This window comes from Coturnix japonica, chromosome 2 (genome assembly GCF_054131305.1).
Source record: "Coturnix japonica strain WE chromosome 2, WE-NBRP24, whole genome shotgun sequence".
Classification (NCBI taxonomy): domain Eukaryota; kingdom Metazoa; phylum Chordata; class Aves; order Galliformes; family Phasianidae; genus Coturnix; species Coturnix japonica.
Genome location: NC_140664.1, coordinates 126,840,492 through 126,868,342, shown reverse-complemented (window position 1 = coordinate 126,868,342; position 27,851 = coordinate 126,840,492). Strand labels below are relative to the sequence as shown.

Genomic DNA, 27,851 nt, shown 5'->3' with positions numbered 1-27,851 from the left:
ACTTCAGTAATTAAGTTCTATGTCTTCCAATAATTCCTCTTTTCCATAAGTATTCCTTACTCTCTAGTTGTGGGAATATATATAGGTTTTAGCTGTAGCTCCTCCAAAAATCATGCATTCATTTGATGTGTCACTCTTTTTTCATGTGAGAAAGACCCAGCTAAATCATTTATATCAATACCAGCTATGTGTAGACACTAACCCACCAGTGGATTTTTCACTTGGCCAATCATTGGCCCAAAGGGAAAGTGGAATAGAAAACATAACAAAGGGGAAAATGTTGAGAAATGCTGAGTTCCAAGTCCCTAACACTGCATCCTTAATGTTCTCTTAATATAGTTCCCAACTGCAAATAAGTGAATAAATACCCATCATTTTGTTGCATTTACAGAGCTTCAGGACATGGTTGCCATGGAGGAAAATTGCCATAACTTGTGTCCTAATGCTGATACGTATGTCTGCAATTTCCTTTCTCCTTTAGCCTCTTTCAGTTTCATTAATTACAACTGTTGCTTGGAGTGGTTTTAAACAGCCCACAAGGGACAAATATTTGAGAATTTCAAAAGCTTGAAACTTATTTTATGTTGTGAACTTTCACAGTTTCTGTGAAAAGCTAACATGTACCTAATACTTTTAAAAGTCAAGTTCCATAGGTTATGATTAATATACCACATAGACCCCAAAGGGATAATTACAAATTAATCAGCGGTTCAAAACTCCCAAATGAAGTACTATAAGGTTGCCATCCCTTTAAAGATTTCCTTTCCTCCTTTCATGGAAAGAAAACAAAATCACAGAAGGGTCTGATCTTGGTTTGAGTCAGCCCTTTCTCTTTCTTCAGGTAATTGAGGAACCAAACCTGAAGGTTCCATTACATAGCAGTTAAGTAGGCTTTTTGGTGAACTCAGCAGTACGTGCTAATAACACTCATCCAACCACAAGCCATTAAACCAGTTAGGCACTTGAAAACAATGCTTAATGGTTTTAGAGATGTACAGATAGTGCTTGGCTCCCTGCATATGCATGTGTATGTATATGCATGAGTCTCTGTATGTATGTAATTTAGTCTAAGTCTCCTACAAAAATCATACAAATGTGTTTTATTTTTAACCATGTGAGACTATGCAGCCCTTTCTTCCAGTTCAGTTGCTTAAGAAAACTTCCAAGTTCTGAGTCTCTTTCAGGAAGCCTCATTCAAAAAACCACAGAAGCCGCTAGGAGTTTTTCCATTATTTCAGGAGAAGCAAGACTGAGTTCTTACATTCAAAACACAGTATCTGACTATTTAGGCTTTGTTCCTTGCTGTTTGCAAAATTTCTGGAAAGTTGTTGGCACTCCGTCTCTCTCTTCTGTCTCCACATATGTAAAATGAGAATGACAACTTTACCTCAGAAGAATGCTGCAAAGCTTTATGTATAAACAGATTGGCATACTTGGGTGAAGTTCCTCAACTCACAAGAAGTGTTCTGATGGATGGGTGTCCCTTGGGAGGTCATAAAAACAAAAACAAAACTGTGTAATTGAGATTGGGAAATTATTTTTTGGCTTTCATGAGCCTACTTTTATGCAAGATGACTGACTGGTCCTCTTTTTTTCTCTCCTTATCATCTATAATATCTTTACAAATCTAATTATGTGGCTTTATACACAAGTAAGCCAAGACATATCTGAAATGTCCATAGGAAAGACTATAAAACTCAAACATAACCAGCGATAAGAACATTCCTTTAAAAGAAAAAAAATAAAGATTTTTTTTTCCAGTTTCTTAAGCCCTTAAATAGATAAAGTAGCTATGAAAGAACCAGTAAAACTTAGGCTACTTTTTATTTTGTGAAGAACACTGGAAAGTTGGCAAGAGGCAAGATTTTGCAGTGAAATAGGGAGGTGAGCGAGTTGTAAATGATTCTAATATCTTCCAGATGGCATATTTTACTTGGGAACTGAGTTTGGAGTAATTAGATGCATGTGAATTTCCTATAAATACTAACCTTCACCAGTTTGACATTAGAAAGCTCCATCATCTCTGATGCCTTTCAACTGCTAAGTGTTTCTTTTTCCGCTACTTAAGTGAAAGTCGTGGATTTGTAAATTTGTCTCATTTGACAGACAGAAATCTTTTTCCATGAAAAGATAGCATTTTTCTATGCCAGAAAGTTATGGACTGCAGTTCTTCACTGAAGAGTTTTAAAATTGAATGTTTCTTCCCAGAAGAGGTCTTCATTTTTATATACTGGTATTATTATATTATAATTTATTACAGTGTGTTGCAAGCAACGAAATCAGTGGAGTAAACTTTAACTTCAAGATCAACTATTTTCATTGGTAAAAGGCTTTTTGCAGATAGATGTGTTGAAGACCTTAGCAGATGAATTCTGTTAATTCCCCTAGGACTCTGCAACACTAAAATGATCAGAGATGGTCCACAGCCTCCCATTCTGCATGATGCTGTTACATTCACTCCTAGAGTGAATACTGATGTTCACATTTATGTTCACAAATTTTCCAAATTTATTTGATGTAAATAGAATTGAAGTAAATAAATACAACAAAAAATATTATGTCACCACTTGCTCTCTTCAGCCATGTATCAGTGTAAACTGGCTTAGATCCACTGACATAAAGGGGCTAATCTCATTTGCAGCAGCTAAAGATCTATCTGCTGTTCTCAGTGGAGCAGTATAGATAAAGTGCAGATGTAATCTTGCTTATTTAGTTCGTATCTTCAATTCTGCCAGTCCTGGTTATTCAGAGTACATGAGCCAAACAGCCAGAAGCACGTGATAAGATGAAGGATAATCAGATTTTAAAATAGCAATGATTATTTTTATTACTTCTGGGTTTTCGATTTTTATTGGATAAGGTATGTTGTATATCAGATTCCTCTGCTCTGACGAGAATTAAAAGCTTGATTTTAACACGGATGCTGAAATCTTAGAGTTCTTGATGATGCCAGAAAACAACATAATAACAAAACTGTTGCTAACAATCTCAATCAAACAGTTTTAGTGGGCAACTGTTGATCTTCATCCATGTCTTTGTCACATCTTTTTCTTTTTCACTACAGCACTGTCATGCACTAAAATAGACCCTGACTGTTTAATTCTTAATGGTGACCCACTGTCACTTAATGGCATTAGTAAATTATTGAACAGTGGCCAAATCCCAATGGCCTTATTCCCAGAAACCTCTTAGGTTGACAGGACCTTTGAATGAGTAACTTCAGTGAATTTTGGCCCTGGGTGAAGGACATAAAAACAGCAACTCACAAAAGACCAACTGGAACAAAAGCCTCCCAGACTGATAGGCATTTCAGTAACTTACAAATCTCCAACTGGTTGCAAATTGCTTATCTGAATACCCAGGACTTTCAGAGAGCAGTAGGATTCAGATGGTATACCAACTCCCTCTGTGTGATTCATTCCATGCAACCTGCACAACCAAAACCAGCTTCAAAGACTCTTGCCAGAGGTGCTTACTGCCACCTCAACCTCACTACCATTGAGCTATGCAGAAGTTCTGCTGCAGAGCAGCCTGACAGACACCATAGCTCTGGGCAGAAATACAGCCTCTTTGGGGCTGCGCCTAATTTTTTATTTGTAATGGCGTGTGCTTCTTTTTCTTGTCTCTAATAAAGCGGGATTAAGTTTGGTATCCCTGGAGTGCCTGCTGTTCTGGAGCTCTCAGCTCTGGGATACAGATTGCCTTGTGTCACAGGCACTGCAGTAAATCCCACACTGCTAACCCTCAGTCACTAATGGGACACAAATCCACAGTGCAGAATAACTCAAAACTAGTGGTTTAGCTTTCCTTTTGCAACGCCTTCTCCTTGGCTAGAGTGGAGACTTGCAAGGAAGAATAAAAATTGTTATAAAGTAAAGGCAAAAGAGAGCAAAACTTCTTATAAGCAAAGATAGTCTAGCCAGAGTGGATAATTCCTATCAGGGAGAGATTTAGCAGCTCGGGGATAGGGGAACCAGAGAAAGAAAAGGAATAGGGGGCTGGAGGATCTTTTCATTCTTACAGGTGAATAACCAAAATACTCATAACCACCCTATAGATGCATATCACAGCAGGCTGCAGAAAAATATGGTGTATTCTGATGTAAATTAGAGTTGTATATGCTTCACTGATTGTTTCATAAGTAACATGGCAGATATTTAGATTTCAGCTGAGTTCTGCATATGTCTTCAGAAGGGATTGTTTCTAGGCAAAAAAGCATGAGCTTTTTGCTGCTCTAATACTGTGCAGGATCTGAGCACAGTGTGTCAGGGCATCTGGCTGCAGCACTGCAAGGCTTCCCAGAACCCCACCTTCCCTCCTGCAGCACAGCAGGCAGTTTTGCATCTCAGAGGTCACCAGCATGTTCACAGCTGAAAGCAGATGAGAGCTCTGTTATCACCTACCAGAAACTGGAAATGAAAAATCCACCAAAATCTGTATTCTGCAGCTGTTTATGTTTTTTCACTGCCCAGTGCTCATTTTTATAGGCATAGCTTGGCCTTTTCCTCAAACCTATAACTTACACTTGCCAAAAAAAAAAAAACCAAACACACACTTAAAGCAATTCCTTCAAGGACTTGCAGAGGAATTCTAGATTCCTTCATCATTCCAGTGGGAAACTTTCCCAGATACCATGTTATGGTACCATTAAACTGGGACCATTCCGTGTGCACATGCCCAGGCACCATCTGGGAGGAGTGGGGCAGCACGAGGGCCCTGCAGTCCAACAGGCTCCCACACCCCACACACCACCAGGAGGTTAGTTACAGGGCAGAGTGAACACAAATGGGATATCCAGAGGGAACCAGCAAGAAGGGAATGCTTTTCACCTCTTGGAAATGGAGCTGCGTGAGTATACTCACTGAACCCACTAGCATGGGTGTACCTTTCCTGGTTTCACGCATGAGCTCATGCAATGGTCTTTCACCTGAATCTTGGAGCAATGGTTAGCGCTGTGTTTTTATTTACGTCTCCACGCCATAAACCCTGGAGGACTATAACATTATGAGAAATATTTGCCACACCATTAGCAGCAGTAACTGAGCGAAGAAATGCCAAGTGGGAAATCCAAATTTGCAAACTCAGTTCTCTGGGCTGCGCGCCAAGGCTGTCTGGGCACTGCGGAGGTGACACATTCAGTCTCCTCGCAAGGATGCCAGCATGCCAACTGCATCCCTGGCACAGCATCTTCTCCTGACAAACTTATGGAGAAGAACTGCTACCACGTCCAGAGGGAGATGCAAGCTGCTTCCTGAGCTTCCTTTCAAGTTGTGACTGTACTTTCCTCCATTTACGAGAACAGTTGTTTGCAATATACTGAGGTCTCCGGTAGAAATTTGAAAAGTGCAGAAGTGACAGCAGGACTTTGGTTTCCAAGTGTAAACTAGTAAAACCCAGAGTAAGTTTATTTCCCTATGAAAAAAATCCATTAATACTCAGTTACTGCAGCCCAGCTTTCAGATGTTGCTGCCAGTGTGGGAGAATCCAAACCCGTCTGTTTATTGCCAAACTCAGGGCAGGATCGCCAGAACATGAAGTCTGTGAGGCTGATCTCTACAGTTTCCTGTTTTCAAGTCTTACTTCATACCTATTGTCTCACAGCTCAACTTCTTTCCTTTCTGTCATTTTTCAGAGGAACGGAAAAAAACTGAGAAATCTTCCAGCCTTCTGCAGGGCACTAAGACCTATAACTTGCAAAATCCATTAGAAGGCAGATATTATTAACCAAATTGTCTCACCTAGAACTGCCCAGCAGCCAGACAGAGCACAGTAAATTACGGTTCTGTTGGTATAAGGGACAATGGGAAGGTGTGGGCAGGCTGTTTGTACAGAGGAGGAGATATGGGAAAGTGAGAATTTAATCTTAACGTTTTTTTACGGAATATTACTTCCTATAATAGCAAAACTGGTACTTATTTATCCCTGATTTTTTTTGGTTGTGTGCAACTTGTTAAGACTGTAGAAGATGGTTAATCTTTATGTGTAGAAAAAAAATAAATGCTGAATTCAAACTTTTTTTCATTATACAAAGAGTAAAAATGTAAATGTAAATCACCTGTAAAATGTGATTCACATTTTTAGTTAAAATTGTTCATAACATCTAATAATTCAGTAGCAGTGTTCTTCTCAATATCAATTTGAAAGATCATCTACTTTTGAGGCTTGAGCAATGAATGGCATTGGTAAAACTGGTGAAGTAATGCTGTTAGAGAGAGAATAGAAAAGACCTGCTCGGAAATGAGAAGGGATTAACATACCTGAACCCCACAAGTGTCAGATGATGCAAAACACAAATAGCTTTAAGCACCTGCATCTGTTTAGATTCCTAAGCATATTTGTAGCAACACCAAAAATGAAAAAAAGAAAAGGGGGGGAGATAAATCTTCCTGAAGTCCTTTAATAGCTCATCTCCCAAATTTCAGATCCTCACATGTATACGTCATAATGAAATTACAGTAAAAAACAAAGGTCCAATTTTATTTATATTTTTTAAAGGCAGCTTACTTAAATTATCCATAAAATTCTTTCAGAAGTGAACATTTCCTCTTTGTATTTCCACCAATCTGAGCAGGGGCAGTGAAGCTAGCTAGCTGAGCAATAGCTACTAGAAAAATCAAATCCACGGAATGAAATGCAGTTAACACAATATTTCACATATGTTAATGCTTATGGTTCCATCAGTGTCAGCTTTATTTTCTACTTGATATACACTAAAGCTGGCACACGGTTTTAACTGATGAGGTAATGTCATTTTTAATTTAAGGAGCCTTAAGCCGTCCACATTAACTAGTGATATCATCTCTGCAGTTGTCTTATGGGACTTCATGTAAACATAAGTAATGTGCCCTGGATGGTTTGGAACAGGGTTGTTAAAAATGACATTGGTCATCATGAAGACATTTTTTTTTCCTTTGATCTCTTTAAAAATGTCAGACACACTTTACTGTCCTGTCAGTTTTAGATCTTCCTTGTATATTAATATGCTCAGAACATTTCAGTGAACCCAACAGCGGAATAAAGGTCTAAACAAATTAATGGCTACATTTCAATGTCAGTTGTAGTAGGATAATGAAAAGTAAATGGGATTGTCTGACTAACAGCAACCTGTGAAGTGAAACGGCAGCGTGGCTGAGACACAAAGAGGCACAGACAGGGCAAAGGCTTTCACTGCAACCCAGCAGAGAGCAGAGCAGAACCCGGTCTCTAAATGCCACCGCATTTTAGAGAAGATTAAACCAGTTCTTCAGATTGTGTCTGCACGTCCTTCCTGCCCAGAGCCAAGTGAAATCATCCGCTAATAAAACATAAAACCCGACCTGTCTCTGCACCTGAACCTCGTGCCTCTCTGACTAGGATGCTCATTTGTATGCTGTGGGTTGGTTCGGCGCAACAAGCTGCCAGCCCTGCACAGCCCCCTGCAATCAGGGTGTGAGACCCAGCCACTCAGGCTGGCATTGCTGGTGTCAGAACTCAGGGTCCCAGCTATGACTGCTGCTCCTAGGCACACTTGTGCTTTTGTACATTTGCACTTTCTTTTATGAAGTCCTTGGAAATCTAGCAAGTAAGCAGGGGAGGGTTTAGCCCAGCCTGTTTGGCAATCACATATTGTGTAGGCAAGAATACTGTAGTGTGCACTCCTTGGCTCAAACACCTACTCAAAGGTGCTTTGTAATGAGGGATGGTTCATCTGAGTAAACTCAAGTGTTGTGATAGATGTGTGGACTTTGAGATTTGCTGAAAATTGTTCATCCAGCTATCAGGGAAAAGAGCAGGTTTTGCTATCTGCAGCATGGTGGAGTTTTGAAGAAAATGTAATGCTTTGGGATTTATTTATTATTCCGTGGACATATGTTTGGAGGACAGCATATGGAAATGAAAGTATTGTTCATGAAGAGCTCCAGCTAAAAAGACGTTTCTGAATTCATAACAGAACTTCACAGTTTGAAAAGAATGCTATGCATTATGTATTGATAACAACACCACATAGACAAAGGAACACAATTTAATAATGCAGAATTGTGCTCATGAGATTTCATTTTTTTTTTTTATGTTAATTGGTTACTTTAGCTGACATTGTCTGCAAGCATAATGGACACCATTCTTCCTAATAGTTCCATGTTGCCAGATGATGTCTACAGACATAATGTAGTCCATTTTAATTATTTCATTTTGCTTACATCTTTCAACATAATGCATTTTCCAAGCAAGCTAGCATTTTTCTTGATTATCTATGTTGTGTTATGGTTTCTAAATTAATTAGGTCTCCTTCTTTCCTGGAAGTTAAAAGTTTCTTCCTTCCATTTGTCTACCAGGTATGATTACGTTGAAGTGATTGATGGAGATAATGCTGAAGGACGCTTATGGGGAAAGTACTGTGGAAAAATTGCTCCCCCTCCTTTAGTGTCTTCAGGACCTTATCTTTTTATTAAATTCGTTTCCGACTATGAAACACATGGAGCGGGATTTTCTATCCGTTATGAAGTATTCAAAAGAGGTGAGAAAAAATTCATTGTTATACAGTTCCTAACCCGTGACTTCTACTTTCATCAAAAAGTTCACCATATTTTTTAGGGGTGGGGGGAATACAGGAAAATATTTGAAAGAGAAGATTGTGTTACCTTTGTCGTTACGATGTAGTGCATGTATTCAGTGGGTGGAAAGTGTTAAGGAAGCAATGGGTCAACTGTATGTGAGAACTGACTCCTCTGGGTGTAATCTGATAGTCCTCATCAGCTGTTTGTTTGGACCTTCTTAAAACCATTAGCTTTCTTCTTTTGTGTGATAATAATTACTGTATGATTTACAGTGTTTCAGCCCTAACAACGCAGTAACCTTCTGAGTCCCCAACTTACTCTGGTTAGTGCTTACCCTGCATTCCCAAGAGACAGCGGTAAGCTCAGAAAGGACCAAAGTGCACATGGGCAGCAGATGATGTTGCTGTTCCTTCCACAAATCATGTTTGCCAGCTGAAGGAGTGGGGAAGGTCACACAGTTCAGAAACATGTCCTACTGGATGATTGTTCAGAGAGCACAGATAGCTGTACAGGGCACAAATAAAGCCCAGAGAACCAGTCTAGGGTTAACCAAGCCTGTAGAGAATCACTCTTTGATATCTCTCTGAGCCAGCAGCTAGAAGGACAGTGAGATCATGTTTGGCGTACACCTTCCCTATAGCTGGAGGGAGACAAATAATTCATTTACTCTATTCCTGGAGAATACAAGACCAAAACTAGTTAGTGTACAAAAAGACAAAAAGCTCAGAATGAAGTGACAAACAAATATTGGCTTTGATGTCAGTGTTCAGAGTCATATTTACAAAAGCAGCTCGAAGGTCCAGACTTCCAGAACAATCCCCTCCCAGTTACTGCTACATTTTCGGAACCAGTTTAGTTCCCTTATATGTACCTAATCCAGAGCCAGATCTTCAGCTGCATTCAGTGCACACACTTGTTGGCAGCTGTACTGTTAATGAGGAGAATTGCAGTTGTGAGGTCTCTGTTGCATGCTAGTGCTGCTCTGCACAGCGCTAATTGGGACCACAGACCTCTTGGTCACCATCTTCCCTGCCTGTAAGTCCACTCCTGGCTCTCTGAAATTCTTTTGGTGACCTCCGGGGTCAAATTTTTTGAAAGAGCTCATCATCCAAGTGACACCAAGCTTTCCTGAAAAAATATCTCTGTTTATTCTGGTGTCTTTAGGAAGCTAAGTTCTTGATATCACATCCTAAATTTTCTCACTGCTTATATATACACTATCATTTGTAATGAAGATGAAGGCTGAAACACGGAGAACAAGTGAAGTAGTGAGTAGTCTGTGAAACAATCTATTTTAGCAAATGGATGTTTCCAATAAGAAAAGTTTTTATTTATTTTCTAACAGTGAAGCTGTGAGTCAGAACTCTGACAGGAATGTTCTGCTTATTTCCTTGTGTGGTCATTTGCATTTCTCAGTGATGCATATTAACCATGTTAAGAAGGCATTATGAGTGTGATTTTACACACAGAGAAGTCAAGAAACTCAAAATTATGGCACCCAGAGCAACTTTAACTCTAGTTCATTCCACATAAACAGTATTTTAAGGCAGCAAAGTTATCACCAGGTACAGCATAAGAAAATGTTGTGTGTACACAAAGGGCACAAGTTATAGTTGCAGTGGGAATGCAACTCTTTTTAACTTTTGAGTTAATGCACAGATGCTATTCCAAATTTGCATTTTAATTTCTATACCAAATGAAGCTGACCAGTTTACCCTGTTCTGCAGATGAAGCTCAGGTGCGCACATCAGACTACCATGCTCTTCTTTAGCATACCTTTAAAACCTTGCTTAACCATCTCCCAGATAGGAGAGGCATTAAAATGATCCCAATCTCAACATCCTATGGTGCTGAGCCAAAGGCTGAGCTGTACTCCAGAATTTCTGCATTACAGGATGTGAAAGTATCCTTAGTTGTGGAAAAGGAAAGCTTACTTCCAGTGTCCTAAGCTGAATTCCCAGCCTAGCACTCAGAGGTCCACATGCCATGGAAACTGTGAGGAGACTGACCATGATAAAAGCAGAATGGGCTTTGAGAGTAGGATCACATGTGATCTCTGTGCCTTGGAAGTATTCATTCTGTTTGGTCTCCACAAGAGCCTTTTCTTCCAGCTTCCCACAAATACCTCTCCATGGAGTTCCTTGTATCCTCAGTGTTGATTTAATTCCTGAAGTTTCTCCACAGTGTCAATAAAGGGTCAAAATCTGTAGAGGGCATTTTAGTAAGGCAGCTTTTCTGAAAACAGTTTTTGTTTCTCGCACCAGATTGGCTTGAACATCTAATACAAGCTGGTACTGAGGTTCTATGTGTGAGCGTAAGGAGCCTGTCGATCCTGCACTCACAGAGCCAGGATTTGACTGTATTTAATAAAGCAATAATGATCCTGGCTTACATTTTATACTGCATCTCTTATTGGATTCCAAGAAGAGTAAAGAGCACTTTCTGCTATGAATGGCATACTCCAAAGCTGTTATATCCTGGAACAGCAGCTACTGGTGGGAGTGAGGAGCAACAACCAGAATATAACCCTCCCATATGTGACAGGGAGACAAGGAAACGACGAGGAGGGGAGAGAAATATCCGGCTAATGTGTAGGGGTGCAATTTAATAGCAGGCAAAATGTAATTTCCCAAATTGGAATGGGTCAGGTTAAGTGAGCATTAATTTCTAGATCTTCCAAAATATGCCATGAAATGTTCTGAACGCTGATGTGATAGCTCAAGCATTTCCCATCAGTGTCTGCTGAAGGACAAAAATACCTGAACTGATTACATTCATTCAGCCCTCTCTCTTGCCTGCTGAATTTACTTGGGAGGTAGCCAGATCTGTGGGGGGTAATATGTTTGGCACATTCACAAGGAAAACATTCTCTGTGGTGAAATAAGAGTATGCATATCTGCAACAAGCCAGACTGTTTTCCCTCAATGATCTGTGTTAAGCGTTAGAAATCCTCTAAGGCTACTGACTACGATCTCTAAGGAAGCTGTGCATCCTCATCCAAACCAAAAGCTTTCACATGCTCATACTGGCCTGTTGCAACTCAACTCTGTTGCCTGCACCCTTCCTTTTCTCCATGTCAGAAGAGCTTCATCTGAGCCATCCTCCCCAAACTCCCCAGGTCAGCTGCCACTCACAGATGCCCCAAACCCCATCAATCACTTTACATTAAACTGTGAGTGTCAAAAGGCAGAGAGAGGGGTACCTGAGTTGACCCTGTGGGAAGATATGTGGGCAGAGCCTGCGGCTTACTCAGAGCACACCTGCAGGTGTGGGATCCACAGAGAGGATTTCTGAGGACATAAACAAGGGAGAAACATGATCTGTCGACAAGAGTCTCTGGTTTTAGTCCCGTTTGTTCACAAAGGCATATCCAGTGACCTGGCCTTTCATACCCTTGCTCCTCCATTGCTACCTGCCTCCTCCACCAATAGCAGTATTAGGGGCAACATGTTATGCCATGGTAGGGACACTGGGGAAAGCCAGCATGTCAACATTGACATTAGGTGACTTCTAGCAACACCGCCTGTAATCACACAGTTTGTCATGCCTGCACTAACAGCAACATTTTACTGGTGCACCTGTGTCAACACCACTCAGAATGAGTCACTCACCCTTGGTACATGTACGAATTACCTTTCACATTTAGTTTGTCAAGAAGGCATAGGTCACATCTGGCAGAGTTACTGAGTCAGTGCTCCAGGAATCTGAAACCACTACTCCCTCTACTGAATTCACTCGCTCTCTTTCGTAAAAATTTCTATTTTACCAATAAAAGCCTGTCAGCCATAAGATTTAAAGATCTGAGCTTGAAGGGGCTATAATTATTTCTCTAGGGCTCTGTTGAGATTTCTGCAGCTTACACTTTCATTGTTCCCACATGACTTTGTATTTGTCATAATTTTTTCTAGAGCTGGTACAAGTTTTCATATTGTTCTATACAAATTGAAAATTGGAGATCAGACAGTGTATGTGAATTGTGCTTTAAAAACCTGACTATCAATAATATGAACAAGCTGGCTGAATGATTAATACAGCAATTAAAATGAGGTGTTTCATTGAAAAGCCACCTTTGCTGCTGGGGAGACAATACAACCTAATTTGTTTTCCAGCTAACTGCTTTGTTAGTAACATAGTGTTAAGCCAGGTGAATTTTTCTTTCTCTTGCAGGACCTGAATGCTCCAGAAACTTTACTTCATCAAGTGGAATGATAAAGTCCCCTGGATTCCCTGAAAAATATCCCAATAGCCTTGAATGCACTTACATTATCTTTGCACCAAAGATGTCGGAGATTATACTGGAATTTGAAAGCTTTGAACTAGAACCTGATTCAAATACTCCAGGGGGAGCATTCTGTCGCTATGACCGATTGGAAATCTGGGACGGATTCCCTGATGGTAAGAGAAAAATGGACTGTGATACACATAACCATTACTCCATAGTGGGCCGCAGAAGGCACATTCTCATTTTTTTAAATGCCACAGTACAGAGGTCCTTGTTTGATTTATGTGAAATGAGTTAAATTGAAGAGAAATGGGGAAAATGCTCTGTAAATTCATTCAGTAAAGCATATCACAGTGTGAATGATTTTTTTATGAAATATGTTTAATTTTGAACAGTTGGCTCAGAGAAAAGGTCTATTTTTGGATAGAATATGTGGTGGACCTTGTACACTGAATAAATCAAATATGCAACCTTATAACAGATTCCTAGAGTTTCACAGATAACACGTTGGGATTATCCAGTAATTTCCAAAAACTTGCACAAGTTGGAGTTCAGATCTTAACCCTCCAACTGGAGGAGGAACAAGGTTTCAGACCAGCTACCAAAGCAGAGGATTTTTGTGCCAGAGCAAACATAGTAACCGTCAGTCCAAATCACACGTGGTGAACCCAGGTCAATGGGCAGTCCCCAGTTAGCCATTCAGGTAGCATCATTGGGCACCACAGGGTTCTTTGCTCAAAGTGCTCTCTCTTCCATCAGTACAAACAAATCCAAAGGCATTCTCTTAATTTGTTAATTTATAATTTCTGATTAACCAGGCACACGTGCCAGGATGGATACGGTGGTGCCCTACTGGAATTTATTTCTCTGCCATCTCAGTAATTTTCCACTTATCTGTTGACCACACTTAACCTTGTGTAAACTGGAGAAGTGCATAGCTAGATCTTGGCAGAGGCTGGGGAGACAGTCAGCCCTCATTTCACCCCATGCCCAGTCTCACGCCCTTCTTTAACAGAGATGGTTGAACAAAATAGTGATGTGATTTCTTTATTTTTTCTTTATTTTTTCTTTTTTTCCACTAAAAGGGGCTGCTCAAGCTGAGTGCCTACCCTTTAGGGTGTCCAAACACCCATACAGATTGTGCAAACAGCTATGTCAAGCTGTCTGTGATGCCTTTTTCACTGTTTCTATGCACAGTGCAGACTGATAAAGAGAAGTATCCTGTAGCTGTCTTTTTTCTTCTTTCTTTTCTAACTGGTGACAAAATTCATTGGCTGAGGATTGATATTGTTTGTGTTGGGTACTAATTACAGATATTTTAGTTTTCTTTTGGTGTGATAACCCATTCTAAATAATAGATATTTTCTGTCGGTTTCTACAAACTGCTAATGCTACATAAATATTTCATTTAAATGAAAACATGTAACTTTAGGAACATATTTTAGTAACACATTTGAACTTGTCTGCCTTCTTAGATAAATCCTCAGTATCACTTTAATTAAAGTTTTTATTGATGCTGCAGTAAAAAAGAAAAAAAAATGTGCTTTTTAATGTATAGCTGTTCTTCCTTTTTGTTTTATGCTTAATGGGTTTATCGTGGCTCTTTTCAGTCCTCTCCAATAAACAGGGAAGAAAGAGCCATGACAGTAACTGCAAGTAGTATTTAATGCCTCAGTTAGGAAAACAGTATTGTAGCAATACAATAACGATGTCTGGAACATTTAATAATAGCTTTATTTGTACATAGGCCAAATCCTTTCAAGCTAAATTCCTGTAGAGCTTGGATTTCAACTGATATGTGAAAAGATGATCCAGTCAATCAATTTGTGTAATGTAACCAAAAAAAAAAAAAGGCATTATTGTTAGTGTCAGAGGGTTTCAAAGCAGTAATTTCCTGGTTCAAGACAGTGACTGAGCCATATTGAAGAGCAATTAACAACAGGCATTATCTGCTTTCCAATTCCCTCACAAACTGTCTAAATCCAAACTGCTCCTGACATCCAATAAGGGTGTTTCATGTTTGTAAATATTCAGTTGAATTTGTAGACCAGAAAAGAGCATTTCCTTAGATACATTCTGTTGGATCTTGTAGCATTGTAAGGAAACATTTGCTACATCATTGTACTGTAGGATGCTCCTCAGCCAGAGGTCAGGCTCTCTTGTTTAACTTAACAAAGATGAAGAGGATGTGTTTATTCATGTGATACATGCGTCACAAGATGAGTGCTTGGGAGGGAGAACTGTTTCTACCAGAGAGCAAAGCAGACATGGGAAACTGCTGGGATGACCCGGCTGTAAACTGAAGATAGAAATTAAAAGTTTCTAGGTACCAAAAAGAGAATGTCCAGATAATAAGGAAGTCAACATAAATCTAATTTGCATCTGCGTAGAAATAGCACATTTATGAAAAATGTTAGATAATACTCCCTTACACATTTTTTCACCCACATCAGCTGATGCTTTCCCCAGCCGTTCCCAAGTGTGCTTTGGAATGCAGCAGGTCTGGATGGCACGTTTAACAGCTATCCTGCTTCAGAGGAAGGAGCCATCCAGGAGCAAGCTCACTCTGATAATCTGCTCCTCTGGCTACTGACCATAGGTCCAGAGGGTGCTCCCTGGCCACCTTGACTTCCTGATATGCACACAGCCATGCAGAAGGAAACTATTTTTCTTTGCTGTACTGGGTTACTGCTCACACTCCCAGTTGTGATAGAGGTTAAAGCTCTCATTGCACTGCACTTATATAAACAGAGTAGAAGGATGTCTAGCTCTAATAATAGAGCAGACAGACGGACTTAGAGAAAACAAACACACAAAAAAGAAGTTTGAATTTCTTTTTTCTTTTTTTGTTTTGTTTTACTATAAAAACTTTTTAATTTTTATATATATATATATATATATATATATCCTTCTGTTCAAGTCCCAGGATCCAAGCAAAACATCTCTGTTTTGTAGGTATGATTATGTTGGGGTTTTTTTAATACAACACAAAGAGCAGTTTGATGGAAACTAGTTGTGGCTATATTCAGGGCAGAATGAGGTGGGCATCCACTGGACATGATGCTCCACTGTAAAAGCAGGTGTTCCCCAGAAAGCAGGTGTCAGTGTGTGAGCTAGACATTGCCAGTCCTAATGTTCCAAGCACAGAACAGGACCCAACCCTGATCCTGGTCTCAGACATTTACTGTAGGGTCCAGGTACTGCTCCTCTGGAGGTGTTTATCTCACTGGCTATTCTGGGAGCCAAATGGCTATTCTGTGAATCACAAACTCAGTTGTAAACTTTAGGTACCTAAGTTAGTGCAGATAAAAATCCTCCTAAGCTGAGTGCTTTCACTCTGGAGTTTGGTTACAAGCACAAGGAATCAACAGGAGATGAATTTTCTGTCTTCAAGAATTTCCATTATTTCTCTTAACTAAACTGTGTCAAAGTAAATATGCTTTCATGTATATTTTGTTTCTCCATCATTAAAATTTTTATGCTGGAAAACAATTACTCTTCAGAAAACTTTCCAGCAGCCATAGTAATCATTCACAAAGAAGTTAATTCTGAAATGTTCTGTCGTGATCATAGTCCTCAGTCTCTCTGGTTATCCTTCTACTAGATGGAATCTGGCAGGTGCTGAGTACCTGTGACTTGATTCTGCAAAACAAGTGCTTATTTTCAGAGCACATGAGTGGTTAGACTGACTTCAAAAGGAATTCGCTGAGAACACTTACAGGTCTGAAGTTAAGCACCAGTTTAAGTGTTTTGTTGTTTCAGGAGGGGAATGGTAGGCATTCAGGAATGCCTCAGGCATGGCATTTTGTTTCCACATAACAAACTGTATGCCAAGGGCACCCTTTGGTATCTTCATTAAAAGAGAGCTTGAAGTGAAACAAGTCCTGTCAGAATATTTGGGAACTACAGGTGCATTTTGCAAATACAGTGCAGAAAAGATTCATGGTTGGAAGACAGAAATGAGTAAAGTTGGAGAAGAAGAGTGTAGATGACATCATAGAAACATATGGTTTCTCATTGATAAACTAGGCTCTGAAGATGTCTTCGCCCAAGGCAAGACGTATCTCAGCCAGCCTTGGCCAAGAACACTCCATTGATGGTTTTGAAGAAAAATAGACCAGTCAAAATGAGGGCTAGCTCAGGTGATGAATTGCACCTATTCATCATGCAGCATTCTTTGAAGCTCTATGGGCTGTCTACTAGGTGCTCAGAACTAATTTAAAGAAGTTTACCTGTGGTTTGAGAACCACAGGCTGAGCATTGCTGCTTCAGTCAATACCACTGAGTTACAGAGCAAAACAGAAGGCTTCACTGCAGTTGTTTACATCAGTGCAAATGAAGGTTGCTATTAATCTGGGTTTTTCTCCTCCGCTGTGGTTGCATTCTACATTCTTATGAGAAGCCATTAAGATTTGAGTGTATTCAAGCTCAGTGTGACTAGTGGACTGTGAGAACAGAACTCATTTTTCAGTTGTTTTCTCTTTAGCATCCTAAATTATGTGCAAATGTTTTGTCAATAACAATCACAGTGCTGTGAACATACTGTTGGCAGCACACTAGCACACTTCTATAAGCAAACTCTAAAATCCAATAAGAACACTAGTTAATATAACATTTTGTCTGATATTTTAGTAGTTCAATACAGTTTTAGTTGTTGTTGTTGTTTAAATCTAGTCCAAAAGCTTGTGGGACAGCTTTCTTAGTTACCCCTCCATCTTTTAATCTGGAAGTGACTTGGGTCTCCACTCTATCATATCACGCTGAGGCCCCAGAAATAGCTAGACCATGGGCCATCAGTGAAGTAGCTGGCTCACAAAAATGCCTCTGTTCCACAGGTAATGCAGAAGTGACCTTGAGAGAGAACATTTCCAAGTGGCTCACACTTGGAGTAGGACATCCTGTGGGATGCCAGCAAAGTCACCTGATTGTCAACAGGCAAAGGCTGCAAAGAGCTTTCTGGGCCTAATGACTTCTCAGTGCTCAGTGTTCCCCACACTGTATTTGTTTCATGTGGTGACACCTGAAACGTGTTAATTTATTGTCATTCAAAACTCATCAAGACTTGAATAGGAACAAGGAGGAGTTTAAATGTATTAGGTGTCTATGTAAGAAGAGTAAGAATTTCTATTTGATCAAATTCTGCTTAGATCAATACCATATTAGCTCCAAACACTGAGGTTTACATGCTGTGCAAAAAATTCAATACCTCTTTGTAATGTTCTGCAAGTTTTTGCCTCTTCATCTACACAGCTAGGAAAGGGAATAGTAGTGTGATAACAGTGCTAATTTGAAGAAGACTGAAATGCAGAATTATTGAATGTGTCTTAAAAATTATAAACCAGTGAGTCATGGGGACTCTTAAAGCCTGTCTGCTTTAAACAAAGTTCTCTTCTGTTTGTCATTTCAAAGAGGCTTCCCTGCAGGAAATGGGAGGAGGGAGGCTCAGAGTGCCCTAACATGGTGGCCTTATCCTCCCTATTTTGATTCAGTTCAGAGCGAGAACAGCAGCTGTAATGTCAAAAGGCCATCACGAGAAAGAGCAGTGTCAGAGCTGTGTGCATATGCAAAAATTGTAAATATATATATATATACCACCAGCACCACAACTGGAGCCTGAATTGGGGTATAATTTTGTCTTTTTTAAAAAGTCAGTAACTGTAACACTCCAGAACAACTTCCTCACTCCAAATAATAAAAACCATAAAGCTTTATTATTTCTAGAATGAGAAGGAATCCAATTCATGTGTTTCAGTCAACTGATGTGAAAATGAGCAATGCTGGAGGAAAAGGGCTGGACTGGCAGGTACTCAGAATGTCCTGGGATTGCCATAGCAAGTGAAGACCATGGCCAGAATATTGGTTGAAATATATATGCTGGCAGCAAAAGCTGTATCACATGAGCTTCCTCATTCTGGCAACTCAAGAGCCTTACAGAAGTGTGTGGCTTACAAAATCAAGTTGTTCCAAGCTGGAACTGTTTTACTTGTTGAAAAATGCCAACAAATGACTACAAAACGATGTTAGCTGAGGATTTTCTTTGAACTGTGAATAATTAGGATATATAAACATTTTATAATTTAAACTGAATGTTAAATGGAGTTCCTAAAGAAATGACAAGGTGTTAATTTAAGTCTAGAAAGCCAGTGGTGTAAGCATTAGAATGATTTCTTATGATTATTTTTATCGTTGACTCCACGCATGGGTTTAGCATTATCTTTTCTTATTGTTTGTAAGCAGAGATGTGTCAGTACTCAACCACCTAGGGATCTATCCATAGTGAGTGCTCAAGAGTCAGAAGACCACATATGTTGGTTGTGATTTGAGTAGTGTAATTAAGGGAAAAGATTATCTCCCTGCACAAGAAAGCCAGAATAAATAGCAGGAACCAGTTTATGTGTTATGAACACTAAAAGAAATCATGTATGTGTACTTGTTCTGTGACACGGAGTTCCACTCAAGAAATCTTTGCACTATTGAATGGATTAATATTTTCCACCTGAATTCTTCTATGGTAATCTTTAGTATTCAGCATATAGGTGAAAGATCCATGAGGATGCGCTGAAGGTATAAATAGGAAGGGGAAAAGAGAATTTGGTCATTCGCTCAATGTGAATGCAAAAACATTTTTCTGAATTTGCTATAAAATTAACAGACTGCCTGCAATATTGAGCAAAAATCCAGAAAGATGCTGTTTGAACTTTTACCAGAGCTAAGAGCGTTCAGCATCTTGTAGGCTGTGTGGGCAAATCAGGCCATTCCAATGTCCTTGTCATAAATAGGTGCTTCAGTCACACTTGGAAACATACTTCTGCTGTTTTGTACATGTGATTTTGTGCATCATTACCGTTTCTGTGCACTTTAAAGAACACATTTTGAAATCCTATTCTTTCTGTATTCTGAGGTTTAATGGAGTGCTATCTAGAGCATTTTAGAAGACCGCTGGGGCAGGATAAGCAATTTATTGTTCATTGCTAAGTTATTGATGAGGCTGTGATTTTAAACTATTGTGAAGTTTCACTTACTCCTGCTGAGGAAGTCTCTCTAGGAGGCTATTGTAGAGTCATCTATTGTTGTAGTAGAAGTGCTCCTTTACCATTGTACTCTATCTCTTTGCAGTTGGCCCGCACATAGGGCGTTATTGTGGGCAGAACAACCCAGGCCGCGTCCGCTCTTCAACAGGGATCCTTTCAATGGTATTTTACACTGACAGTGCAATAGCAAAAGAGGGATTTTCAGCAAACTACAGCGTGTCACAGAGCAGTGTATCAGAAGGTCAGTATTTTTGCATCCTGCAGAGTTTCTTGGAAAATATTCTCTGTTATGTCTTCTCGCACACCAGGTGTTGCATGAAACTTTAAAGAAACCTTAAATAAATAAGATGATGGAGGAGAGTAAGTTCTGTTTTGCTGTTCTGCTTTTTTTCTTTTTTTCTTTTTTTTTGGGGGGGGGGAGTTTCCTATCTTTTTTTTTCTTAAGATCAGCTACCCTTTGAAAAAATTCTGCAAGAAGCAGAATTCCTCTCACAGCTTTATTCCTCAGGAAGTTGGAACAGTTATGAAAGCCTCTGCTGACCAAGGAAACACAGGAATGCAGAGCAATTGAACAGTTGCATTAAAACAATGAAGCATGTACAATAAATGCACTATCCAAAGCCTTCTTTATTACAATAAGCTTTGATGGTCGATTTCATGAATAAGAAGAACCCATTTAATATATCTGCTCTTGTTTAGACATTTCATAAGCTACATAAGCTTTGTTCTGTCTATTATTTTTCTCCCAGTTGCCTCATTTTCATGCTTGTTGATTGGACAGGGAATGAAACCAAGAGAGGGAGATGCAGGAAAATAATAGGCTATGTTATGTTATGCCCTTGTAGATTTCCTTGCTCTGTTAGGTGATAAAATATACACTTTAAATCAAACTTTCTCCTTTCTGTGGCTGAGTTTTGAGCAGATTCAGAGTTGTAGTTGTTAAATCAAAGAAGGAACAAGAGAAAAATGGGTAAACAGAAATTATTCCAATTTTTCCCCACCCTTTTTCTGCTTTTGTATTTTCATTTTTTTTTCTTGTACATTCATAGCCAGCAGGAGGTAGCAGGACATACCCAGCTGGCATGGATGGGAAAGCATCCATAAAACTGGACAACTGTTTTTTAGATATTTTAATATGACTCTGACCTACCATCTCTTGGGTCTTTTGTAGTGGCCTTCTGATTCCAAGCAGAAGGGGGTTTACACAGATGTAAGAAGTCTTACCTAAGAAGACTTACCCTAACATGCTTCAGTTTCAGTACCTCACCTAATATTTTTTAGCAGCACAGAAAGAGGGAGATGGGTGGTACACCATGGAGAATGTGATTTTACCAGAAAAGCTGATAATTCAGTTACAAGATATAGTTTAGTGATTTGTTGTAGCTACAGTAATGGGAGAACAGTTGTACTAGATGATCTTGTAGGTCCTATCCAACCTATGATTCACTGTTCCTCCTTAGGTCAAATGCTCAAAAGCAGTGAGCTGTACCTCTCAAAACTCAAGTGTGCATTTGTTCAACATACAAGATGAATCAGAATCAGCAGCAGAGCAGGCTTCCCATACTATCATGAAAATGCATCTCAGTCCTGAATTCAGTACTGAATCCAGCCAACATTCTCTAGCAGTTCTGAAACCTTTGGCTAACCACCTGTTGGAAATACAGTTCCTTCTCTCAGAAAGGAAAGCTGGCCTTTTCTCTTAAGCCAGCTTAACCAGTGATGAAATGAATTATATTAATATAAGATTAATTCCCCAGACTGTAGTGCAGGCACCTGCTCTTTTCTTCTGCCCTTGAAATCAAAGTGGTAAACCTGACAAAGGTCCTTATGCAGCTGGGTGTGAGGATCCATCTAAAGTTACTAGCTTCTATTTCTTCAACAGTAGCATCTTTCTGAAGAGTGAAAGAATTTAGAGTCCATGCCCTATCAGCCTTTGAACTTCCAATATTGACAACATTGTTAATTGATTCTGTTATCTAGGTAATTTTATGTGTATAGAAAGAGACAGGATGAAGATGGTCAACTCATTAAAAATGCAGCACATTACAGAAGAGGTGGTAATTCGCTTGTGTCAACACTCTTCTGAACTGGATTCACATTTTGTTGGTCTGTTTCCTTCTAGTGTCCAGGATCAAAAGAGAACAGCTGCAATTTTGATAACATCTTAAAACATGTTATACTTTTTGTTCTGGAGAATATACATAGTTCTGAGATTGAATTATTTTATACTGTCATGTAGTTTGTCTTTCCTGGCTTTGTGCATAATTATGAGTTGAACACACGTTGTTTTATATTACAAATCTACAGCAGTGCCTGTGCTACCCTAGAAAAGAGAATTCTATTGTCCTATACTGAAATGACTACAACCACTGGTCTAGAAATATTTGTATAGCATTATTATTATAGGAATTGCCATGGCAACTTGAATGACAATATTAAGAATGGTACCACGAGCTCCATACTGCTTTGCTTAAAGTTGCTAAAGAATTCAAAGTCACATAAAAATAAATTCAAAAACCTGACCATAGTAATGATGGTAATTTATTTTTCCTCAGATTTCCAGTGCATGGAGCCACTAGGTATGGAGTCAGGAGAAATTCACTCTGATCAAATCACTGTCTCCTCCCAGTACAGTGCTATCTGGTCTTCAGAAAGGTCCCGTCTAAATTATCCTGAAAATGGTTGGACCCCAGGGGAAGATTCTGTCAAAGAATGGATACAGGTAAAAAGATAATGCTTTAAAGATATTATTGATACCCTGTGGAGTTTATCGAATGTGGAGAATGCAGAAGAAAAAGTAAAATAATACAGTAAAGTACTCCTACATAATCTAAGAATCGCTGCAAGTGGAAAGCTCAAATTCCCTATTAAACACTATTAAACACATAGAAAAACTGACTCCCAAAGGTATAAAAGAAAAAAAAAAAAAGGTCAGGAAGATTAATTCTTCTGCTTCCCACGTCTATTGTTTTTCAGTCTTCTGGGCACAAATAGCAGATTTTGGTTTAGTGGAAAAGTCAATATTAGTTTAACATGCACTTAAAGTGGAATGTCCCAGTAAACTGAGCATGTGCTATGTCTCAAGCTGATTATAGTTAAGCATTAATATGGGATGGTGTTTTCATGCACTCTGATTTCACCTCAGAAGACCTAGGTCCTTTCTAGAAAATCTTAAACAGAAGGTGAGTTTACTGGTCTCTGTCTAGTGGCAATTCTTCCACATCCTTAAACATAGTGCTGTTTAGCGCAATTGTCTGCCTCAGCTTTGCTCTGACAGTGCAGGAGCAGTAGCAATCCTGCAAACACTTGTCCCTGTGAAGAGATTCCCTGAGCTCAGTGGGTCCACTGAAGGTTGTTGCTAATTGCTACCAGGCCCTTAACTTCATGGTGCACAATCCCTGAACAGATTAAAGTTGTTCATATGAGTTACTGTATGCAAATAACAACCTACAGTAGCGCACCAGTATTAATTTCATTAGGCAAAGAATACAGATTTATCTTGATTATGTAGGTCAACTCCTTAGTTGTGTTGTGATCTAGTTTCTGTTTCTTTTATTAAAAAAAAAAAAAAGAGAGAGAGAGAGAGAGAGAGAGAGAGTTTAGTGTATATTAGATTAATATAACAAATACTGAAAGTTCATTCAGGTATTCAGAACATTTCTTCTGCTCCTGTTGTTTTCTATGGGAAATTGCTAACTGACATATAAAAAGGTCTCATTAGCTGTCAATAAGAATATTCATATCAGTGTTTCCTGTGAGGTTTGCTGTCTGCAAGAGAGCTTAAAAACATGTTGAGCAGTAGTTAGTAAAGGAGAGAAAGAAGGGGAAGTCTTTCATTTCTGATCCTTGGCACACAATGGGACTCTCAGGTGTCCTGCTTAGGGGCCTCTACACATCCTGAGCTCTTGTTGATGGACCTAATCAGGCTTCAGAGTGGCAAAAAAAAATCTCTTGATCCTTCTTCTTTACTTAAGAATAAATAATAAAATCTTACCTAAGTGCTCAACTTGTTATTAATCATTGCTGCTTGTAGAAATGTTATTAATCGTGTAATGCTTGTAGAAAAAAAGGATGGAATGCATCAGAATCAAAGTCCATGTGTCTTATCTGGTCAAAGGGCCACCACTTGTTTTTTATTTCCTTCTTTTCTACCATCACTTATGCATTTATGATTGGATAATCAAAACAAGAAAGCTTGTCAAATCTCATTCATGTGTTCTATGTGAGTTATAATGACCCCATACATATGTATATAGCTTAATCCTTTCACTTAGAACTAGGCCTTTTTGAGAAAAAAAAAAAAAAAAGTCTGAGGACTTTTTTAACTTTAAACTATTTTAATAACAAGTGCGTAACAGAACCCAAGACACTCAGGGATTTATGCTTAAAACAGTAACAGTAACCTCAAGCCTCCTAACAAGAAATTTCTCAGCCTCCCTTGTATTTTGCTATAAACCAGAATGCTCAGGGGCGGAAACAATCACCAAACAAATTTTTGAGCACCTTTATACTGCTTTCAGCTACCCATTGGTCAAGAAGCTGGTGCTTAATTGTATGCTGTCCTGCTCAAGCCTCAGCTTTTCCCTACTTCACCCAGCCCCTGTTTTGGAAAAGGCAGCATGAGCCATTTCCTTGACTGTTCTAGCGCTAGAACGGTGCCCAGAAGCCATTATGAGAATACAAGCAGCCCTGGGGCAAACTTCCTGCCAGAACTGTGGCAGCCTTTACAGCAGAGATAGGAGATAGGTCATGTTTGCAGGACCAAGCCTACAAAACTCTTCTTGGGGATTTGCTGTGTTGAATATGCATGCTTTACACATGCTGCAGAACTGTTAATCATTCCACTCATCCTGTATAAGCGTCTCATTATCCTACCATTCATTGTCTGCATAGCAGAAGCAGCCATGGTTTGGGGACTTGCCTCCCCCTGACCTTTTTCAATGTACAATGGCTTAACACATCTTTGGTTCCATTTGTGTGAGAAGGATATGAATTATTGTAATTATTTGTTGTCATTTAATTCAACACTCATTGATAATTGAAGCCTCCAAATGAATTTTAGATGCTTTCCTGTTAAAGCTAATTGACAGTCTTCAAATGGATGTTAAGTAATTCAGACCGTAGAGTACCTTGGTAGCAGTGTCCTTGCGCATGGGAAAAGCTATCTACAAAGGCTTGATGCCATTGGCAGTAAGCGGGTATTGTGAGTTTGTATCTGGATATGGTAATGAAAGCCCATGTTTCCTCTCCACAAATATCTGCAGGAACAGATGTTCATATCCATAAGAGCTTACAGACAAACAACCAAGGACATACAACTAATAAAACATTCTGAAACTACCCGCTGAAAAAAAAAAATATATATAATACTTTCTAAAAGGAGGGGGGCACTTTTATATGAAGGACTGAGATCACTTTGTTCTATGTGGTTCTGCATGTGGTTGTAAATTAGTCATTTACATGAAGTTTTTGCTTTTGCGCAGTACAACGTAAAGAGATTCTTGTGGCACAGTTCAAGACCTCTGGAAAATATTCAGTGGGAAAAAACATGCTGAAATGTACAGCAATGCTGAACTTGAAACTTTTAAACTGAAAATTTCTGCCTATATGCTTTTGTCTCAGAGTTAGGGAGTTTCTCTGTACTACTATTCATTAATCAGCTCACGTTTGCAGGTTTGCATACCTGCACATACTGCAGCTGGTTAAGTAGCAATGTCTGCTTTTAAACTGCCAATACGCATATACAACTAGGGCATATATTTGAGATATGTACAATTATACGTGGGCAAAACAGCTTGAAAATTCAGCTCCAAATACTAATTTCCTTAGTGTTTCATTTTTTGTATAAGGAAAATATTATAGCTCTCCTTTCCCTTCCTTTTACCCCTCCCTTCAAGGTTAATGTTTTTACTAGGACAAAAGAAACAGAAAACCTCAGTTAAGTATCAGCAAAGGGAGATTGGTATCTACAGAGGACGTCTAGAGGGCATGCGATATGATTGTCTCCTTTGAGGTGTTGACGTCTTTTGGACCATTTCACTGAAAATAATTAGGAAAATAGCCTTGGCTTGCTGTTAGCAATGGATTTGCATGCATTCCATCTGTGGACGTGAAATCCATTTTTTGGTAGAAAAACTGGGTGTCTCCTTTGTGGCTGAAGAGGCATGAGCTCCTGGGTGCATCTGAGTGCTGCCTGCCTGCCAGGCTCTGCAAAATGAAAGCTGCATGTCTGCTGCTTTCTTGTTTTGAAATAAATGTCAAAGCTTAGATTCAAAATATCAATAGCATGATCATACCATCAGTCTGCACGGTACCTTCTCCATTATTTCTTTTTTACCCTCAAACACACTTTTTAAAATTACTCAACTGACTCGAGATTTGGAGTGACTCCGTAATCAGAAACAGAGTTACTCCAGATTGAATTTCTTCTTTAAAATCACATTAATAAAGTCTGTGGATTTTCTAATATGAGCAGAATAAAGATACGCATGAGACAAAGGCTGTCAAAAATAAGCATAAAGTTAGTTTATTGTCATATGGAATGTTATTAGCTCTTCAAATTTAAGCTAAACATCCCTGTTTATTACACTTAGGTTTTATACACTCAGCTGCCCGACAGTGTGAAATAGCATAATTTAAAATAAAAAATAAAAACAGTTCTTTAATTTAATCAAGAGCAGAGTACTGACATTGCATTGTAAGTCATTGTCCCTCATTAACGTATCCTTTCACAGGAAAAATAGTATAGTGTTTCCATTTCTGTAATCTGAACAACAAACATGTTAATAGGTATCAATTACCAGCCAGTTTCAGTACTTAGAACCAGTAAGAAGGCCAGCACAAGGGTTTCACATCTGGTTTTAGTGAAACTGTTCCTGTCTGTGGTATTTAAAATTTAAAGAACTGCTGTTATTGTGCAATTGGGAATCCTAGGGGAGTACAATGTTAATGAAACCCATAACATGCAGGGATTTTATGATTGCATTTTCAAGGCATTCCTTCAAAAGGGACAACTGATTTCTGCCATGGCAGCAGTAATTGTGCTTTTACAGAGTAGATTTAATGTTTGCATTTAAGAATGGTTGTTATGTTTACACACAACTGAAAAGGCAACATGTGAAATCTTTGCAATTAGGGAACTTTCTGCATCTTACCTTTGAAACCCTGGAGTAGGAGCTATAGGTGCTGCACAAGGTAATCCTCTGCATCTCCAGGCCATATGGGTAGGCAGACACTTGAGCCCCATGTGTGTGTGGTTTTGAAGGGAAACTGATTGCCTATTAACAGGGTCACTGGAACCTGTGTTATCATCAATTCTCATAATGATGTGGGTTTTCAAACCCGCAAAGAGCAACACCTTCTGGGTACTTTTACTGCAACATCTGTATGCTTTCTAACAAAATCTTTCTCCTAATGCTTATGGCACGAATCTTTATGCTCCCACCGAGCTGAGTGATAGTTTCTGGGTGGCAGCATTTGTCACTCATTAACCCCCAGCTTGCCCAGATAGCAAAGATGTGTTTGCACAACATCTTCAGTTCGTATTATGACTGGAGTTCAACAAAACCATAAATCCAGCTTTAAGAATTTAGAACCAGATCAAAACTTTGCAGCTATAAGACAAAAGGCACTAACGTGGTATAAACATACTCTGCCAGTTCAAATTTGTTCCAAAAGGTTAGCAGAGGGTTAACATAAATAGACATTATACTCTGGATTGGGTATTATCTGTCATTCTGCAGCTGACACAGGGCTGTACACTAAGATGAATTCCATATTGTGTGCTCTGGCTAACATGACAGAAATGGCTAATCCGCTCCAAATTTGCGTACTAGGTCTTCCAGCAGGGCAATGGAATGGCCTGGTTGGAGGTCTGCAGGGAGCAGGCCTGGCTCAGGAGGCTCCCAGATCCCGACCTGCCACTCAGACCTCCTCCCAGCATCATGCCTCAGGCACCCGAGCTTGCACAGGGCCATCCTCCAGCCCAGCAAGCCCTAAACACAGCAGCCAACCTGGTGTAAAACTATCCCTCTACATCCTGCAGCAGTGAGGTCTCTGGAGTAA

At 39.4% G+C, this 27,851-nt stretch overlaps 1 protein-coding gene across 5 annotated transcripts in view; it reads left to right on the top strand.

Annotated features, from left to right (window-relative positions):
* NRP1 (neuropilin 1) overlaps positions 1 to 27,851 on the top strand; it is a 108,203-nt gene that overhangs the window by 36,803 nt on the left and 43,549 nt on the right. For all 5 annotated transcript variants that reach the window (XM_015853139.3, XM_015853138.3, XM_015853137.3 and 2 more), the window contains exons 4-7: positions 8,313 to 8,494; positions 12,702 to 12,929; positions 19,873 to 20,028; positions 22,343 to 22,509. In XM_015853139.3, the coding sequence (XP_015708625.1) occupies positions 8,313 to 8,494; positions 12,702 to 12,929; positions 19,873 to 20,028; positions 22,343 to 22,509 (733 nt within the window). The remainder of the gene's footprint in view (positions 1 to 8,312; positions 8,495 to 12,701; positions 12,930 to 19,872; positions 20,029 to 22,342; positions 22,510 to 27,851) is intronic.